A 22,129-nucleotide genomic window follows, 5' to 3' on the forward strand; every position below is an offset into this window, starting at 1 on the left:
TAATAATAACAACGTTGAAAAATACCATAGGAATGAGAACCCAGGTTCGAAATTCCCCCAAGACACCTGAAGAAGGCTGGAGGGTATATCGGCTGAAATGTTGCGTTAACAACAAACATGATGAGGACAAATATGTCAAATGTAAATAATGCCATCCCCACTACCACTTTGACAAGAGAGCCTTTCCCTTGGTCCCATTTCTCCTTCTCATCCTTTCCTGTCTTTCAAGTTAGGTGGTAACCCCATTAGTGCCAGTGGTACAAAAAAAGCCCCCAATACACTCTAGTGTGGTTTTTATGTTTCTATGGCTGGATGCTCATCCTAATGCCAACCACTTTACAAAGCTAACATGGAGCACAATGCAGCTCTCTATCTCTCTCTCTCTCTCTCTCCCTCACCATCTCTCTATGTTTCTAGCTCCATCTCTCCTTCCTCTTTCTTTTTTTACTGGGGTAGCCAAGTATCTCCTCTATAGTAAGTCACCTACCTCTATCTCTCCATTATATTCTAACCTCTCACCTGGCACACAGCCACTTCCCTTGGTTCCACCCCCTCTCCCAGCTGAGAGGTCTTCATCTTGTAAACTACTTGGGAACCCCACTGATGTCGGTGCCACGTAAAATCACTCAGTACACTCTGTAATGGGGCAGACATTAGGAAGGGCATCCAGCCATAAAAACCATGCCAAAGCAGAAAACAGAAGCTGATGCAGCTCTCCAGCTTGCCAGCTCTTATCAAACCATCCAATTCCAGCCAGCATAGAAGACAGACATTAAATTATGATGATGATGAGACACATGTATGTATATATGTATGTATATATATACATATATATATATATATAATATATATATATATATTATATATATATATATATACATATATATAAAACTGGATGTATATCCATAAAGTTTTTAGTGTGTGTGTGTGTGTTAGAGCGAGAGAGAATATGGTATTACAGGAAACAACAGATACATCCGTCCAGAGAATTATGGCACAGGAAGCAGAATTCAAGAAACCCTTCTTGAAGCTGTCACGTAATAATTATGCTGACCTAATATCCTTGTTGACCTATTGATAACATCCACAATGATACCAAGAAAAAGGATGCTACAACAAAGAAGGATGTTATTCAATAAGACAAACTCTGGCTCTCAAGGTTCTTCCCTGTTTCCTTATAAATCTCATTAATCTACCAAGTGCCAAGACATTACTGTAAATTAGAAGGTAAATGTCAAAGTTTGAGAGAACAGTCAATTTTTTTTAAAGCAGTCCAGTCATGGCCAGCTTGCTTTTTTTTAAGGTATGTCTAGGCTTGCATTATAAATCATCTTTCCTTTATTTAAATAGGTGAGGTGTGATTTAAGGACAATTTGGTTGTTATCTTTAGTAATATCTTTAACAGAAGTGCAATTTTAGATTTTATATACATACATACATATATATATATATAATTGCACTTCATTTTTGAAGCACAAACACTCAACTATGAGTGCATAGCATCTTATAGCAAAAGCAGTTGCTAGTTAATTGTTTCCTTGTCATTTATATAATCCCTTTGTTTATGTATGTGTGTGTGTATATAGACTCATGCACACACATATATTCGAGAGGGGGGTTGAAAAGTTCCTGGCTCTGAGTAAAAGAAAATACAGGAGGATCAGTCAATTATGATTTAATCCAATATATCCCCCTCTCAGATTCACAGCAGTCCTTCAGTTCTAAAAGAACTCAGAAGGCTGGGCCTCCAACCAGGTCTTTCACGATACCCTTAAAGCTAGGAGCTTTTTAGCATCTCCTTATGTATATAAACTTAGATAAACTTAGATATGTTTCGACCAAAGATTGGTCCAGGCCATGTCTAACTTAATAGCACCACCTGATAGGATTATTTGAATCCTGTTTAAGTCAAGTTTTGTTTATGGTCCATTCAAGTAGTGAGTTTTTGTTGGGTGAGTTATATCCAATTATGGGTGGCTTATCTGGTATTCCTTAAAGGAATCTATCCAGACTCTGTTTAAAGTTGATGGGATACTTTTCCTCTTTGATCTCTTTCAGGACAATGTTAAATAGGGCAGGGCCTGTTGAGGAAAAGAAATTATGTTGCAGTGTACATGTATGCTGTGATCTTGAATTGGGCAGGGGACGTATATAGCGAAGGAATCAGAACACTTATAGCTAACTGGAGAATGTGGTGATCAAACACAAAAGGTAAGGTTAATGGTGTAGATAAGCTACATGACCAGTTCGTATTCCCTCAGAGTAATTCAATCTCTTGATGCCCCACCACCCCTCAGCAATACTCAACTGTCCATTCAATCCCCAGATTTCCCCTCACCAATGTTATAGATGACAGTTCACCAATGCTATATATGTCCCTTAAGCAGTACTCTGCTACAGTAATTACCAAACTTACTTTGTTGTGGAACTCAAATACCACATTTTCAAAAATGGAGCCATACCAAAACTCCACCCTCTTAATCTCAATAAGTCACTGAATGAAATAAAAACTGTTCTAAAGAAAAAAATTCATTCATATTAAGAAATATATAACTTATTATTTTGAAAATGTTATCAATTCTTATAAACATTTTTATTAAATGCTACTTTGTAGAACCCAAGAACATTTTCACAGAACCCTGAAGTTTTCCTTGAAATGCACTTTGGGAAACACTTCTCTAAGACACTGAACTCACAGAAGTCCCTTCATTAAAACATCTCACACTCAGGCCATAGTTAGTTATATCTCCTCACCAATACTGCATTGAATCTCTAGATGTCCTCTTAGCAATGCCATACTGTACACTGAATTCATAGGTGTCCCCTTAGCAATGCCTTACTGAACACTAAATTTATACATATCCTTTCATTAAAGTTATATTGCACTAAATTCCGACATGCCCCAACCTTCAGAAATGTTCTACTACACGTTCAATTCTATGTAGAAGTCCTCTCACTCAGCAATGCTATACTGCATTTGATCTAGGAATGCCCTCTTCAGAAAATCCCTACTATACTCTGAATCCTTAGACAAATGTTCTCTCAGCAATACCGTATTGCACCAATCCTACTGATGTATCCTTAACAATGCTATACTGCACCAAATCCAAAGCAAACACTCAGCTCTTTTTTAAGATTTTGGCCCTTCACCCCAGTTCACCCACCTTGCTATAATGAAAACTACTGCCCAAACTAACTAGAAGCTACAGATGGCCTGATGCATTTTAATTGTAAAGACAATGCAAGCATTGCCAAATATTTGGTTAGCATCCATTGCAAAACATAAATATTGCTATACAAACCTTACAGTATTTCACAGTCTGCTGAAAACCCCCTAGAATTGCACAAACTCCTACAGCTGACTGAAAACTCCTAAGTTTAACAAAACTCTACAATATATATCACATTCTGCTGAGGGCTTTCTAGATTTTCACAAAATCCTTAAATAATCATTGATTTTTGAGGGCCTCCTAGATTTGGACATAATCTTGCAATAGGTCTCAGCCTACTAAAGGTCTTCAAAGTCTTGTAGAATATAATAACCTGATGATGGCATCCTAAGCTTACACAGAAACCTGCAGTAGGTCACAACCTATTAAGGGTCACCTAGAATTCTACAAAATCATGCAAGAAGTGTATATATATATATATATATATATATTTATATATACTAGCAGTATCGCCCGGCGTTGCTCGGGTTTATAAGGGAAATAACTATATAAGCATTTTTAGAGAGTTATAGCCAAAAAATAGCAAAAAAATGCATTAAAAATGAAAAAAAAATGATGGTAAATTTTTTTTTAAATCGTTGACTCATCGTAGACATTTTTAGAGAGTTACTTCCCTTATATAATAGCGAAAAAATGCATTAAAATGGAAAAAAATGACGGTAAATTTTTTTTTAAATCGTTGACTCATCGTAGACGCGCGCTAATACCCAGAAGGGCTCGATATGAATCACAACTATAAGATACCCGGTTTTGATTAAACTGCACCGCAAAATGTGGGAGTAGTTAGGAATCTAAATCGTAGGAGACAGACACACAACTTTACTTTTATATATAAAGATATATATATACATACGGAGAGAGAGAGAGAGAGAAATGGGGGATTAGTTAAACTCAGAGCATCTATATGATCATATCCCAAAAGAAATAGTTACTTGATCTCTCTCAAATCACATCCTGCCATCTTAAAAAATGGAAGGGCACATCAGATAATGTAGTTCTAGATAGAATAATATCTGACAGAAATAAGATGGGACTGTCATACCTTGAAAAGCTTTGATCGTAGGTTGGTTTGGGTTAAACAACAGCAACATATACACACAAACCTGTTCATACAGGTATATAATCCATATATAAACTTGTAAAAACACAGACATACACCTGCAAACATACAATACAAACAACCACAATTACACACGTACAAATACAAATATGTACATAAACACACACACATATACATAAACGCACACATGCCAAACACCCACATTTCATTACATTCCACAAGAGCGTTTGACACAATTGTCGAACGCCAAGCTGCACAGTAGTGCAGAGGGTAAAGAATCTTGCTTTTTCTCAAAATAAGTATGGTGTCGTCAACATCTCCGATTTCAACTAAATTTAATTTACATAGCTCTAGATCTGACACCATACACCAAAGCGACAGTACGGTTGTATTATCGGTCTCCACTCCACCACCACTCCTCATCATCATAAAACAGATGTCATCAACAACAATAAGATGGCAAATTTTCTTAAATGTTATTCTGTGTTTGCCCTTCATTTCAGATCTTTATATAAATGTTAAATATTATTTTGCAACGTTTCAAAGAGGATCTCCCTGACGCATGATAGATGACTTCAGCAATCATGTAATCACCTAAGAATGTGGGGATTAATGATTAGCACAGTTTACAACAATTATTTTCCATCTGCTGATGTGTACAGCCAACTGATGAACCACCTAAAGAAAACCATGGACTAGAGAAGGTATCCTTGTTTACTCGACACATCAATAAATCTACTTCTTCTATTCAATCTCCTAACCAACTACCAGCATGTAGCTGCATATCATAGTATCTCTTCCATTACTCCCTCCTCTACCATTCTCTCCCATCACTCTGCTTCTCCCACTTCTTCCTATGTTTTTCTTTATCTACCTATGTCAAGGATGTCTTTCCTACAGTTTTTGCTATCTCTTCACTTGACAGGAGTCAGATGTTTATATTGCATCTATACTAACACAACTGCTGCAGCTGCACACAGACACACACACACACACACACACACACACACACACTCACAGGCATACAAGCTAGCAAGGAAGCCTCTATGCAGTTGCTTGACTTGCTAGAAATAATACAACCATCAGTCAGAAGCAAGTAAGATTAGAGAGCATGAGCCACAGTTTCGCTAATTACTTTAGACCAGTGGTTCTCAACAGGGGTCCATACAGCCCCTGAGGGTACGTAGAAGATTTTTGGGGATCCATGTAGCAAAGTAGTAAATTAGGGATCAACAATAATATTTTAAGGGCCTCTGAAAAAAATTTGCTTTAGACATATGTATTGATGTGTATTGCAAGGGACAGCTTGGTTTCTTTCTCTAGCATTTTACATAATTCAACCTTCACAAGTGAATGTGTGAGAAACAAAATAGGAATTTTGAAAGAAGTTTCTATGAAACTAGTTTTTAAACACTGAATGCCTTTGGGGCTCCACCAGAATAAAATAGTAATCAAAGGGGTCAAAAAAAAGGCAAAATATGGTTGAGGCCCCCTGCTTTAGACAATTGTAGGCAGATGTAGACATCTATCTTGACCAATTTACACTTAACACAGCAGGTTATCCTGGATGTGACAGTCAGAAGGAAGGAGAGCAGCACCAGCACTAGATGGCAATCATTTCAGCTGAGTCAAGTGGATCAACATGGAGTGAAGCGCCTTGTTCAAGGAGACAATGTGCCGCATGGCTCAGGAATCAAACTCAGGACGGTGTGATCATAAACCCAATACTCTAATCCCTAGTTTATGCACTGTCACACTTGCTAGAAATAGCAGCTAAATTTCTCTCAAATCACATTCAACCATCTTTAGCCTTTTAGCAGTTAAATCAGCTACATGCAGCCCAAATATTTGACCTGTTTTATGTTAATATTGGCCAGATCCGAAGGCGGTAAGCTGTACATTCTGAGTTCAAATTCCGCCAAGATCGACTTTGCCTTTCATCCTTTCAGGGTCAATAAATTAATTACCAGTTGCGAACTGGGGTCGATCTAATTGACTGGTCCCCTCCCCCAGAATTTTGGGTCTTGTGCCTAGAGTAGAAAAGAATATTGGCCAGATCCAGCCTCTCACACCTACCATACAATGTTATTCTAAGAATAAAAAAAATCACATCATCTAAATCTCAAAGCTACAAGAGAATACAAGATTAATTCAAAACAATGCGAATAAATAAGGATTACATCTGACAGAGTAATTTGAAGGCTTAAGGGTGAAACACCAAAGGATATATTGACATCTCTGATACAGAAGAAACATGATGATCATGCTGGAAACATCTTTGATCACAGGCTTACTGGATCAGGGTTAACCCAGGGTTTAACATAACCCACAATAACAATGTCATCTCTGTAGATGAAAACATCTGCTAATTCTAGCCATTCACACAGAATTTATTACAAAGTAGACATCTTGTTTTTCGTGGGGGTGAGGTCTCTTTTACCCATTTGTTTCCAAGTTTTTGTTGAAATACACTGATTTTGTTTCAATTAATGTCAAAAGTAATTAAGAATTTAGTAAAACAACTTTGTCATTATTAAGCAAGTCTTTGAAAGATAAATTAACACAAAATTTTAATGGAAGATTTTAATTTAAACCACTTTAAGACAGAAAATTTGTATCATAAAACCATATTTTGGGCACATTGGGCACATTGGTATCAAAAGGGTCAAACCTTGTCAAAATTTTGAAATAATTTAGAAAATCGTTCTCTTTCCGGTACACCCACCCATCTACACACACAAATTTTCATTCAGCACCACAATGACTATTCCTTGTAATAGTGAAAAATATTTCATCAGATCTTGATTATTTTCCAAATATCTTGCTATGGTACTTTTATTTTTTATTCTCCCACCCACCTATCATCAAATCTGCTTTGTAAATACCTTGAAAATTAAACATACATACTTATTTTTTTCTTTTAGGCTATTTCACTTAAAACAGGGTTCAATTTAAAAAAGAGAGAGAGAAAGACTGTGTGTGTGTGTGTGTGTGTGTGTGTGTGTGTGTGTGTGTTGTGTGTGTGTGTGTGTGTGTGTGTGTGTGGCACTGTATGGTATGTATGTGAGTGTGGAGGGTACAGAATCTGTGTGTGTGTGTGAATGACAATAGGATATGTATGTTGTGTTGAGAGTAATATAGGGTGTTACACTTGATTGATAATAATAATAATAATCCTTGAAATTTTGGAGGAGCGGACTAGTCAATTACATCGACCCCCCAGCGCTTGACTGGTATTTAATTTATCAACCTGAAAGTATGAAAGGCAAAGTCAACCTCGAAGGAATTTAAACTCAGAATGTAAAACCAGATGAAATGCCATTGAGTATTTTGTCTGGTGTGCAAACAATGCCGCCAGCACACTGCCTCAGATCTTTAGCATTGAAACCAGCCCAAATCTGGCCCAACTATTCTACCTTGTTTTATGTTCAGACTGGCCAGATTCAGCCTCTTACACCTGCCCTACAATGTCATTCTAAAAATAAACAACCACATCATCAAAATCTCGAAAATACAAAATCAAAACAATGTGAATCAATAAGCATTATATTTGACAGAGTAATCTGAATGCTAAAGGCTTAATAATAATAATAATAATAATAATAATAATAATATTATCATGTACATTGTTTTGTTTTGGTATAAAAGATGGGCTACAGCAAATATTCAGCTCAATACCACAGATCTGCTTTTCAGTTGTTTGACCTTAACTAGTTGAGCATGTCCCTTTGTGGCTGACGATATGTGCATCTCTGATCACAATCAGAAGTAGTGGGGGAGCAACATAGCCATGTGTTGAGAGGAATTCTTTGGGGTTCAAATAATTCACTGCTGGAAACATGGGTGTTTCGTTCAACAGCCTTAAACAGCCCTTATTCAGGGACCTTTTGAGCAGGATGGGCTACTTGACCCAAAGAAAATTTTAACTGGACCCTACCTGCAAGGTCATGTGCTGTTAATCTTGATATGAGGTCACCATGTGATGTACATACGGTTGTGATATATGTGCCTAACATACCCTTATCAGACAGGTAGTCATGATGGGTACACTGGGCTTCATATATTTTACCCTAGTGTCACTTCGATGGCATTCACTGCTCTCTTACTCAATAATAATAAAATAATAATAATAATAATAATGAGGATTTCTTTATTAACCACAAGGGTTTGCATTAAGAAAAACATTATAGACAGTACAGGACAAAACAAAGAATGTGTGTGTGAGTGTGCATTGTTGTGAGGGCTTTATGTGTAAACAAGACCAACAAAATTAAAAAATCACCAATGTGTGACCCTCAATAGTGAAGAGACGTTAGATGGCTGTTTATGGACACAACAGCAGTGTACGTCAAATGGTATGTCAATATCTCCTGTCAAGAAAGTCACACAATTCAGGGTGGGAGTGAGGGAAGTGAGGAATGGGGATCCTACAATACCAGGCAAGTCCATTCTATGTTAGCACAGATCAGCAGCTGGTAAAAACCAACTCCGCTATTTCACTGGTGTTTCATTTTTATTGACCTTGAGAAGATGAAAGGTCAAGTCTAACATGGCAACATTTGAGCTCTGAATGTAAACAACTGTAACTCAACATGAGGCGTTTTGCCCAATGCTCCAACAATTGTCCGATTTAAAACCCCAACACGAAAATTAATATAAGATGATGTTAGGAGATAAGTGGTATGTCTCATCTGCACAACTCCACCTTGGTATACACTCCTTTCATGTCTGCTGAGATTTACCCCTCCAATACAACATATCACCTTTCATTAATCATCATCATTTTAATGTCCAATATTTCCATTTATCAGACAGAATTCATTGATATAGAGTCATCAGCTATATGAGAGTCTGCATGAGTCATCAGCTATATGAGAGTCTGCATGAGTCATCAGCTATATGAGTGTGCACGAGTCATTAGCTATATGAGAGTCCACATGAGTCATCAGCTACATGAAAGTCCACAAGAGTCATCAGCTACATGAGTCTGCATGAGTCATCATCCATATGAGAGTCTGCAGGAGTCATCAGCTATATGAGAGTCTGCATGAGTCATCAGCTACATGAAAGTCCACACGAGTCATCAGCTACATGAGTCTGCATGAGTCATCATCCATATGAGAGTCTGCAGGAGTCATCAGCTACATGAAAGTCCACACGAGTCATCAGCTACATGAGTCTGCATGAGTCATCATCCATATGAGAGTCTGCAGGAGTCATCAGCTACATGAAAGTCCACACGAGTCATCAGCTACATGAGTCTGCATGAGTCATCAGCTACATGAAAGTCCACACGAGTCATCAGCTACATGAGTCTGCATGAGTCATCATCCATATGAGAGTCTGCAGGAGTCATCAGCTACATGAAAGTCCACACGAGTCATCAGCTACATGAGTTTGCATGAGTCATCATCCATGAGAGTCTGCAGGAGTCATCAGCTATATGAGAGTCTGCACGAGTCATCAGCTATGAGAGTCTGCATGAGTCATCAGCTATATGAGAGTCATCAAGGATCATTAGGTGTATAGCAAATTTTGTATCATCAAGTGTTTAAGAATATGTACCTAGTTCATCAACTATGTAAGAGAATTTATTTGGTTTACCTTCTGTATCAGAAACCTTGGTTGTGAGCTACAAAAACCAAAAAACAGATACCCAAGACATAAGCTACAATGAATAACTATTTATAATTTTGTCCAGTGCTTAATTTTGCCAATCTAGAGTACAAGGAAATTTGTTTTGGAAAAAACAATTGATTTAATAATTATTAGTTATTTTGTAATCAATTCTGGATAAATGAAAGGTAAAGTTGACTTCCCACTAGGATTTGAACACAGTAATGATAACCCTTTCTATTATAGGCACAAGGCCTGATATTTTAGGGGTGGGAGAGATCTAGTTGACTGCATCAACCCCAGAACTTGACTGATACTTATTTCATCAACCCCAAAAGGATGAAAAATAATGTTGATGTCAGTGGAATTTGAACTCAGAATGTAAAGACAGGCGAAATGCTATTAAGCAATTTGTCCAGCATGTTAATGATTCAGCCAGCTCACTGCCTTACTCAGAGCAATAATAAGGATTTCTAAGGCGGCGAGCTGGTAGAAACGTCAGCACGCCGGGCGAAATGCTAAGCAGTATTTCGTCTGCCGCTACATTCTGAGTTCAAATTCCGCCGAGGTCAACTTTGCCTTTCATCCTTTCGGGGTCGATTAAATAAGTACCAATTACGCACTGGGGTCGATATAATCGACTTAATCTGTTTGTCTGTCCTTGTTTGTCCTCTCTGTGTTTAGCCCCTTGTGGGTAGTAAAGAAATAGGTATTTCATCTGTCTTTACATTCTGAGTTCAAATTCCGCCAAGGTCGACTTTGCTTTTCATCTTTTCAGGGTCGATGAATTATGTACCAGTTACGTACTGGGTCAATCTAATCGACTCAAAAATTTCAAGCCTTGTGCCTAGAGTAGAAAAGAATAATGATTTCAAATTTTGGCACAAGGCCTGAAATTTTCGTGGGGTGGTGGTGGTGGTGGTGGGGTCAGTCAACTACATCAACCCCAGCACTTGACTGGTACTTATTTCATTGAACCTGAAAGGATGAAAGACAAAGTCATCTCATCAGAATTTGAACTCAGAACATGAAAACAGATGAAATGCCACTCAGCATTTTTTTGTCTGCTGCACAAACATTGCTGCCAACTCTCTGCCCTATTCAGAGCAATAATAATAATGGCTTCAAATTTCGGTACAAGGTCTATTACTCAGAATAATAATTATTATTTAAATTTTTTCACCACAAGGGCACCTTGGGGGAGGTGGGGAAGAGTTGATTACAATGACCCCAGTATTCAACTGGAACTTACTTTATCAATCCTGAAAGGATGAAAAGTAAAGTCGACCTCGGCAGAATTTGAACTAAGAATGTAGCGACGAGCAAAATGTCGCTAAGCATTTTGTCCAGCATGCTAACGATTCTACCAGCTTACTGGCTTTATCATAATAATAATAATAATAATAATAATAATAATAATAATAATAATAACTACAAACAGCAATTCTGATTATAGTAGCAAGAGATCAAATCACATCATGGTTAACTATCTTTTCTTTCAAGGACTGAAAAATAAAATAGTGGGACAAGGTGGTGAATTGGTACGAACCATTAACCCTTTTGTTACCATATTTCTGTTGGAATGGACTGCTTTTGCTTCAATCAGTTTTGAAAATAACAAAGAATTTAGCAAAACAACTTTGTCATTCTTAAGGTGGTGTTTGCAACAGAAATTTTGCTGGAAGGTTTTGAGGTAACTTGAAAAGAAGAAATTTCTATCATAAAACCAAGCACAGTCTCAGGCAGGTTGGTATCAAAAGGGTATAAAGTGTTGAATAAAATGTCTTGTGGCAGTTTTTCCAATTCTTTATGTTCTGAGTTCACCTAAGATGAAACAGGTGCTGAGCCATTTCTTTTCTTGCCTTTCTTTTGGACCACATTAGGAGTTTGGAGACAAGAGATTTACTACATGGGTAACAGTTGAACTGTTGGACTTCCATAAAAGTTCTTACCCAGCTCTGCACTCAAAAGAGAAACTTTCCAGGATTTTTCAAGGGGAAAGTAGTTAAATTTTTCAGTTCTTTTCAATTCCAAATTTTTGTTTAAAAATGCATATTTAACTCTTTCAATATTGTTTTTGTTCTAAAATACAGTCTTAGCAGCTTCCATTAATTTTTAATATAATCCAGAATTTGGAGAAATTTAGTAAAAACATAGTAAAAAATACCATTATTAAGCTGGTATTTGGAACAGGATTTAAAATGTCTTACATAAAATTATAGCAGGTTTTAACATAAACATGACCATTTGAAAATGGGTCGTTTAATATCTTAGATCCAGAGGTAGTTTTAAGTGGCCTGGTATGAAAAGGGGTCAATATATTTCTTGTACGGGGAGGCAATAAAGTTTGCTTCCTACTCTTTTATAACCTTGTTCATAACAAGTTGTCGAAGATAGCTTCTGACTCTAGGAGCTAAAAACCAAATTTTAAAATGCTTACTATTTAATCTAAAGTTTTCCATCATAATTCTATGCAATGTCCTAAACATCAATTTAAGATTGTAATAAATAAATAAATAAATATATATATATATATCTATATAAATTTATATATATATATATATATATGTGTGTGTGTGTGTGTGTGTGTTTATATATAATATAAGCATACATATATATATAACAATGTTGACAATCTACTCTGGGTTTCACCCTTAGCTGGGCTGTTCCCGACTGCCGACTTTGATATAAATATCCATCTGTCCATTCTACTCAGCATATTAAGTTCTGTACCAGACAATATCTGCACTATGTAAAATATATTATTGATATACTTTGCTATAGTTACATTAATGTCTATATATATATATATATATATAATATATATATATATATATAGATAGATAATATATATATATATATAGATAATATATATATATATAGATATCTGTTTAGTGTTGCCTGTCAGAAGATTACTCGACACTATAGTGGAGATTAATAATATTTTTATTTTAGAATATACACACACGCACACATGTATTTTAATAAATGTGTATATACACACACTCACATATACACACACACATATATATATATACACACACACACAAATCAATAAATAGTTTCACTAAACCTCTTCAAATTCTTGACTATTTTTCAAAATTTACTCAAATTTTAAAAGACACACAGACACAATGTTTAGTCATCATTTGTTCCTTCTGTGCGGGGTGGGGAACTGTGTTAGAAATATGGTCAAGGTGAGGTTAAACAAACATCTTCCCTTCAGCCCCCCACCCCGACCCTTACTCCATTATTATTGCCATCTCCGCTGCCACCACACCTCCACACTTTCAAAAGAGGATAAACGTCTCAGATCTGTTTAAATTTCAGCATCAGTTACATCACATTTGACCTATCATAACATCACAACCACCAACCAGTCACGACCAGCCACAACCGCCACCGCCACCACCACCGACCCACCAAGCACTGACATCTATCCACCCACACCTAATCCTAAATTCATTATAAACTGATAATCCAAACTATAGATCTCAATGAAACCAACAATAAATGCGTTGGTGTGTATTTATATATGTGGGTATATATGTACGCATGTGTGCATGAATATATTTGCATATATATATATGTGTGTGTGTGTGTGTATGTGTGCATGTGCATACAAACATTACTGCATCGTTACCTTGCACTACATAACGAGGAAGAAGCAACCACAAAAACAAAAGAAATAATTCAATACCTCAAGACATTTAATTATTATATGAAATTAATGAAGGAGAAGTTAACGAAAAGTACACATATAAGAATCATAATATATAAATACATAAATAAAAAAGACAAATAAAAAATAAAAGAACTGTCACTGAGGCCTCACAAGGTCACCAATTCGGAGGGGAAGCAGTAGAGAAGAACTAAATGACTTCTTCTCCTCCTCACACCCAAGCACTCGTCTGTTCCTATATTTTAAAAGATGACAGGAAAAGTTGATCTCAGCAGGATTTGAGCACAGAACTTAAAGGGTCGCAACTGAAGTACCACGAGGGATAAGGATTTGAAACATAGAACATTTCAGGCCTTGGCCGACGCTTTCCCAGTTCTGCCTGCCATCGACTGTTTTTTTTTATAATAATAACAACAACAACAACAACAGCAACAACAAAACTAGCAGCAACAACAACAACAATTACAAGAAATGATTGAAAAAAAGAAAGAAAAAAAGAAGAGAGAAAGAAAATACGGAAAGGAAGTAATCTAGCAAGTGGTAAGTAAAAAACGAGTACAGACTTTATGACGCAAGTCCAAGATGCAGTCCATTGTCATCTGAAATGCTCCAAGTTAAGACCATTCTAAAGATGATTGTCTGAAAAGGCACCCAACTGGTGACTATTGGCATGTGTCTTAATTGATCTACACTGACTCACAACTATCAGTACTAGCGCCACCTAATAGAAATGTACAGCATTTGCAAGGGAGATTAGAACATAATTACAACCATCATCATCGTCGACGTCACCATCACCACCACTACCTCCTCTTCATACCACCATCATAATTATTGCTGCTGTTGTTGTTGTTGTTGTTATTATTATTATTATTAATAGTTGACAGGGAAACAAACAGATGTAAAGAAATAAAGAAAATGTTGAATGAAACACTGAAGAGGTAAATAAAAGCTGCCTGCTTCTTACCGTCATTACTGTTCGTTAGGATACTAATATAGACTTCACGCAAAGGTGTGTGTATGTGTGTGTGTGTGTCTGTGTCTGTGTGTAAGTACATATATATATATACATATAGAGAGAGAGAGATACACACATACATATGTACATATACATGCATGTATAGGTAGGAGTTTATATATGTGGGCATGTTTGGATGTCCTTTTGTATTTGAAGACTACTTGTAAGTGTGTGTGTGTGTGTGTATTATATATATATATATATATATATATATATAGATAGATAGATAGATAGATAGATAGACAGATGTGTGTGTGTGTGTGTATGTACACACATGTATGCAGAGGGCGTGTGTGCGTGCGTATGTGTGCAGCATGATGCGTATGCATATTTGAGAAAAGACAGGTCATCTCAGTGATGATTGCTCTACTAATTCTGGACAACACCACCACCAACAAATAACAAAACATGCAAAGAAACATGCATTTAAAGTCTCACACACACACACACACAATAAAGTACAGCTCTCATTTGCTCTCTCTCTCCTTCTCCAGCAGGCCCTCACCTCCACACTGTTTTCACGAGGTTAACAATCATACCTTGTACAACACATAACAAAGACAAATAAAAAGGTTCTTAGTCTCTTCTTTATGCTCCTATTTCTTCTTCTTCTTCTTCTTGCTGTCATTCCAGTTTTAATTATAATCAAGCTACATGATATATAAGTGGTTGTCACCAACACTTACACAGAAGGTCCTGTTCACAGTTTTGGCGCCACCCACCATCCCAGATCTAAAGGCCAGCACCAAACCTGCCGCTAACAGCACAGGTAGAATCTAATCATGCATGAAATTTCAAGAGAAAATAAATGAACGGGTCAAAAAGCCAAAACAAACAAAAGAAAGCATTGAAACGAACAAAATATATTTTTTTTTTAAATCCAGGGAGGTTTTCCTGTGTAAGGAAAATTAGGGAGGTTGGACTCAAACTGAACAATGAAGAATAAACACGTTTTTTTTTTTTAATACAGAAATGAAAACTTAATATTTGGAGGTTACTAATTAAGTGACAGAAATGGTAGAATTCAGACAAAGTACATTCCTAACAGCATTGCATTTTGTCTCCGTCCTTACCATTCTGAGTTCAAATCCTGCTGGAGTTGGTATTGGAGATGTTGAGTAGACTAACCATATCACTTTTGTTATAAACTATATTATTATCATTATCATTATTATTGTTATTATCATTATTATTATTATCAAGGCGGCGAACTGGCAGAAACGTTAGCACGCCAGGTGAAATGCTGAGCGGTATTTCGTCTGCCACTATGTTCTGAGTTCAAATTCTGCCGAGGTCAACTTTGCCTTTCATCCTTTCAGGGTCGATAAATTAAGTACCAGTTACACACTGGGGGTCGATATAATCGACTTAATCCGTTTGTATGTCCTTGTTTGTCCCCTCTGTGTGTAGCCCCTTGTGGGCAGTAAAGAAATGGGTATTTCATCTGTCTTCATGCTCTGAGTTCAAACTCCACCAAGGTTGCCTTTCACCCTTTCAGGGTCACTAAAATGAGTACAAGCTGAGCACTGGGGGAAGGAGGGGCAATGTAATTGATTTACCCCTTCCCTGAGATTGTTGGCTTCATGCCAAAATTTGAAATCATTGTTGTTATTACTATTGGTGTTATTATTATTATTATTATTATATTATTATTATTATTGTAGCAAGTTTGTTGAAAGGTGGGTGAATGTTGGAAGAATGGCCAGTGTGAAAGGACCAATTCTGAGCATGCACCTGTGTAAAAATTAAAGGGTTCTTGCCCTGTTGATCAGGCACCCGTGGCTTTTCTGGGTTTTTCCACAAGGACCTTAAAGTGGCTCCCCTATTTGGAGCTTTAATTTGTTCAATTTTTAATTGTTATTTATATTGTTTACACATGGAAAACCCATTGTGTCATCCTGTTTTTGTCTTTTATGTTGTTGCATGTCCTTTAATGTTATTGTATGTGAGCCCTTGTGGCTAATAAAAGAATGAATTATTATTATTATATTATTATTATTATTATTATTATTAAGGGCAGTAATTAGAATCAGTGGAGCTTCAAAAAAGTTGCTTAGTGCTATTTCATTCCAGTTCTTTATCATCAGAGTTCAAATCCCACCAAGGTCACCTTTATCTTTCATCCTTTTGGGTCAATAATATAAAGTGTCAATGGTAACAACTAACCCCATCTCATCAAAAACTGCCAGACTCCTGCTTAGATTAGAAAACCAAAAAATAGGCAGAATGGTTATAGCTGTTGATGTCGACTTTGCCGTTCATCCTTTCAGGGTCATTGAAATAAGTATTGGACAAGCATTGGGTGGGGGGTGGGGGTTGATGCAATAACTAGCCCCTTTTCCCACAAAATTTCAGGCCTTGTGCCTATAGCAGAAAGGATTATTAAAAGCGTCAGTCATCAACCACAGGCATGTATGGCTTAGTCACGTGTACCATGCTTTCATTCATTGTTTTAGGTATCTGTGTAGTCACAAGCAGACACAGATACTCACTCATTCTTTACACAGCAGCACACCAGAATGTAATAGCTGGGGAGGGGGGAGAAAAAGCTGCAACAGCACTCAGCTGGTACTCATTTCCAGTTGAATTGATGAGAATAACATGAAATGAAGTGCCTTGCTCAAGGATACAATGTGCTACACAGTCCAGAAAATGAATCCATAATATTATGATGATGAGAAAAAACACCCTTATTATTACTATTATTATTATTATTATTATTATTATTATTATTGAGTGAGAAAGCAATGCAAGCCATCAAGTATACAAAGCCCAGTATATCCATCATGATTACCCATCTGATAAGGGTACACCAGACACATGCATCACAACCATATGTGCGCGACATGGTGATCTCATATCAAGATAAACTGCACTTGACCTTGCAGGTGGGGCCCAGTTAGAATTTTCTTCAGGTCAAGTAGCCCATCCTACTCAAAAGGCCCTTGAATAGGGGTTGTTTAAAGATGATGAACAAAACACCCATGTTTCCAGAGGTGAATTATCCAAACCCCAAAGAATTCCTTTCAACACATGGCTATGATGCTCCCCCACAACTTCTGCTCGTGATCAGAGATGGACAAATCGTCAGCCACTAAGGTACGCGTTCAACTGGTTAAGGTCAAACAACTGACAAGCAAATCTGTGGTATTGAGCAGAATATTTGCTGTAGCCCATCTTTTGTACCAAGACAAAACAATGTACATGGTAACACTTCTAATCAGTTAAGATCAAAAGCCATGAGAGCCACAAGCTGGTACTGCATCAGGGCATAGCTACTGCCTGGTACTGCATCATTATTATTATTAGCATTGCTATGCTACTGAAGACTGGTCCATGGATTCTGTTGTACCACATTTCTGGCAAATAATATCTGATTTCCTTTCATCCTTCTTTTAACCTTTTTTGGGTTTCCATCAATGCTGAAACGCATTGCTGCTGAGTTTTAATTAAGAAAGAATTAAGACGGATTTAGTAAGATAACGAACAGAGACAATATAGAGTAAAGAGGATTCCTTAGTCTTATTGAGCAGATGACAACCATTCTAGTGCTGGTGCCAAGATGCACCCTGTATACTCTGTAAAGTGGCTGGCATTAGGAGGGTTATCCAATTCTAAAAATATACAAAATTGGAAAGTGTAAGTGAAATGTAGTCCTCTGACCCATTCAAGGGGGCAGGAACTCTAAATGAGAATGGACTCTGAGTATGAAGATCTGTTAATCTCATACAAACATAAAAAAAAAGCAGATGTAAAATGATGAACTAATTTTTCATTAAGCTGGTGTCTGAAACATCACTAAGCAAAAAGCTGTTATTTTTGCTAAGCAATTAAGACAGCTGTTCGATTTAAATATAAGTGGATATCTCAATTACTTGGCATCATTAGAGTAAATGGTGACATTGGAAGATGCCAAACTCATTGTGATCTCCATGAAAGGAGTAACCTACTACTAGATGATGCCAGTGCCGCCTGAATGGTTTCTGTGCTGGTGGCACATAAAAAGCATCCACCACACTCTCAGAGTGGTTGACATTAGGAAGGGCATCCAGCTGTAGAAACACTACCAGATCAGATTGGAACCTGGTGCAGCCTCCTGGCTTGCCAGTCCTCAGTTGAACCATCCAACCCATGCCAGCATGGAAAGAAGACATTAAACAACAACGATGATGATGACGATATATATATATATATAAATCATCTCAAGACAAATTTGTTATCTAAAAATACATTTTCTACAGTAGTAGGGAATAAATGCTTGAACAATATTTTCTCAAGAGTGTCTCAAGTTATTAAATAGAAAGCTGTGCTGAACACAGCCATGACAGCGAAGACTAGACACTTGATACTCAGTGCAGGAAAAAAAAAAAAAAAAAACTATATATATGTATATATGTCTAAGGCTGCTATGAAGAGTGGAATATGTAATATATTGAGCTACAGTAATCTCTTCCTTTGACTATAAAATGTAAGAAATAATTCTTCATCTTACACTGGGATTAACAGATCGATAATGGATTTAGCACAGATGATAAAGGACTAGAGAAAAACTCCTCTAGTTAACATCTGTAAGACCTCATATATTTATGCACACACACACACACACACACACAGATTTAATTCTCTTAGCTAATTAGCAATTTACATATAAAGTCCACAGAAATTAAACTATGCAGTTATTTAACAGGGAGTCTGCATATATATAAGCTTTTACTTAGCATCCTATCTTGTCAGAACCTGTAACACCTGTAAGACAAACTAGGACTGACGTAGAAGCTACACAACCATAGCAGCAATATAGATGAAGCAGGCATAGCTGTGTGGCAAAAAGTTTGCTTCCCAGCCACAGAGTCTTAGGTTCAGTCCTACAGCATGGTACCTCCAGCAAGTGTTTTCCATTATAGCCTCAGGCCAACCAAAGTGTTTGTGAGTAGATTTGATAGACAGAAACTGAAAGAAGGTGGCGAGCTGGCAGAAACATTAGCACACCGGGTAAAATACTTAGCGGTATTTTGTCTGCCGTTACGTCCTGAGTTCAAATTCCGTCGAGGTCGACTTTGCCTTTCATCCTTTCGGGGTCGATTAAATAAGTACCAGTTACGCACTGGGATCGATGTAATCGACTTAATACCTTTGTCTGCCCTTGTTTGTCCCCTCTGTGTTTAGCCCCTTGTGGGCAATAAAGAAATAAGAAACTGAAAGAAGTTCATTGTGAATGTATGTATATATGGATGTGTGCATGCATTTGTGCCTATTACTGTTTCCTTGCTTTGACTTGTTGTAACAGTTGTAAATGAGTGTCACCATCACGCAGGCGATGTCCTTCATGTCCAGTCTTCCAGGAGAATAATGTCTGGCCATGGGGGAAATATTACCTTACTTGGAAACAGGTGAGGGTTGGTGACAGGATGGGCATTGAAAGGGCAGGAAGGGTTGTAGAAAGTCCACCTTAACACATTCTGCCTGACCCATGCAAGCATGGAAAAATGAATGTTAAAACAATTATGGAGATGTGATGGCAAGATAGCACTGACTGTCTCAGAACCAGAAATTAATATCTCCTTGGCAACAGACAAACCATTGAATTATCATAAAAGACATGTATAATATATTAAAAACAAAAGCTTTTGTTATTTTTCACCAGACACTAGACTTCAGTTGTATCAAAGTCGACCAACTTAAATCTGGAGGTCAGCTCAGGTCAATCGGGTCAGGTCAGAGCAGGTCAGAATTAATAATGCTGTGAGCTTCAATAATATTGCCAACAATGGCAATATTTTTTGTTAGAAATGAAAGAGAGAGACATCTGTTTTAATTATAATACCTTTACTAATTAATACAAATGTTACTCAAAAGAAAATATCTCTCCCAATAAACCAAGGACTAGATTACCACGACTAATTTTATAATCTAACAAAAGAGCCTCTATGTGGTTGCTCAACCAGCTCATTCCTAAGTCATATGGACTCGTAGGGCTGATTTACTAGTTCCTGTGGCGTATATATTCCCCCTGGATGGGCTGCCAGTCTGTCATAGGAATACTCACTTTTACCTGCTGAGTGGACTGGAGCAATGTGAAATTAAGTGTTTTGCTCAAAAACAACACACTACCTGATCCAAGAATCAAAACTAATCTTATGACTGTGAGCCCAACACCTTAACCACTAAGCTATGTGCCTTGTGACCACTCAACCAGCTGGAAATTGCAGCCAAAACTCCTTCAAATTACACCCTATAGCCGTAAAGCAGAATTATTAAAGCATCTGATAGAATTCAAACTATTTGTTTAGGTTCTCTGTACTGAGTTCAAATCCAGCTGGCATCAGCTTTACTTATCCTTTCAGAGTCGACCAATAAATTACTAGCCAAGGAGAGCAGGCTGTTAGAACATCTGACAAGAAGAAGCCTTCTGGTATCTTTCTTGGATCTCTGCATTCTGAGTTAAAACTCTGCCTTGGTACCACCAGTGGCCATGAAGACCCCCGACTCCAGAACAATATAAATCAGGAACGCTTGCCAAGGATATGACAACCTCTCTAACGCTGGTGCCACAATAAAATACACTCGTTACCCTCTGCAAAATGGTTGGTGATAAGAAAGGTATCGAGTTGCAGAAATCATGCAAAATGTGGAATGTATGATGTGGCAAGATGTGGTGCTCTGGGCTGTTTAGGGGGAATGTAGGTAACCACAAATAAGAACTCATCCAGATCATAACAATCTGTTTAATTTATGCTAGCATGGAAAGCAGACATAAAATGATGATTATGATATAATAACTGGATATGTCATGAATAAATATCTATACAAAGTCGTGTCCATATGTAGTTAATGTCACTATTAAATTTCACCCTTAGTTGGAGTAGAAGCAGATTTTAGCAGCTTGGAATGAATATTGGACTGATAAGTTTTTGCCATCCTAACAACTTAGGATTTTCTTACTCCATACTGCCTTAAGTATTGAAATGAAGTGGATGATTACTAATGAAAATTGTAAACAATATTGTACTAAGCATAACTCATTCAGATGGTGATGCAAGACTGACAACCAGGCACTAATGACTAATGTACCGATACAGTATCAATTATGAATAAATTTGTATTCAGCAGACAGAGAGAGAGAGAGAAAGGGTGATGGAGAGGAACAGAAAGAGAGAGAATGAAAGAGAAAGACAGCAGAAGAGCTAAGAGATAATATTCCATCTGCTTTTCTATTTTTACAATCTTTTTAAACATTAATACAAATTTTCAGAGACAGAGAACAATTTTGAAAAAGGTCAAAAATATGATCATCTTTGAAGTAAAACTTATTTACTTTTAAAAGTCATCTACTTTGCAGTACAAGTCTCACAGACACACAAAATTCATTTGTTTTTACGTTTTTGTAGATTTTTTCATCAGTGGAGTGGAAGAATTCTTCTTTTTTTTTTTAAACAGGCATTATAAATTTGACAATAGCATATGTATATATTTGAAAGGAAAAGAGAATAAACTGCCATACAGGAAATTTATAGGAAAAGCTA

The 22,129-nt window shown here is 37.0% G+C and overlaps 1 protein-coding gene across 11 annotated transcripts in view; it reads right to left on the bottom strand.

Annotated features, from left to right (window-relative positions):
• The window catches only part of LOC115217838 (chloride channel protein 2), a 211,421-nt gene that overhangs the window by 127,751 nt on the left and 61,541 nt on the right, over positions 1-22,129 (bottom strand). The window contains exon 1 of one of the 11 annotated variants that reach the window (XM_036507946.1): positions 14,152-14,287. The exons of the other annotated variants lie outside the window; for them this stretch is intronic. Within the exon in view, the coding sequence (XP_036363839.1) occupies positions 14,152-14,187 (36 nt within the window). The 5' untranslated portion in view covers positions 14,188-14,287. Of the gene's footprint in view, positions 1-14,151; positions 14,288-22,129 lie in introns of those variants that run through there. 11 annotated transcript variants of the gene reach the window in all.

This window comes from Octopus sinensis, linkage group LG12 (genome assembly GCF_006345805.1).
Source record: "Octopus sinensis linkage group LG12, ASM634580v1, whole genome shotgun sequence".
Taxonomy (NCBI): domain Eukaryota; kingdom Metazoa; phylum Mollusca; class Cephalopoda; order Octopoda; family Octopodidae; genus Octopus; species Octopus sinensis.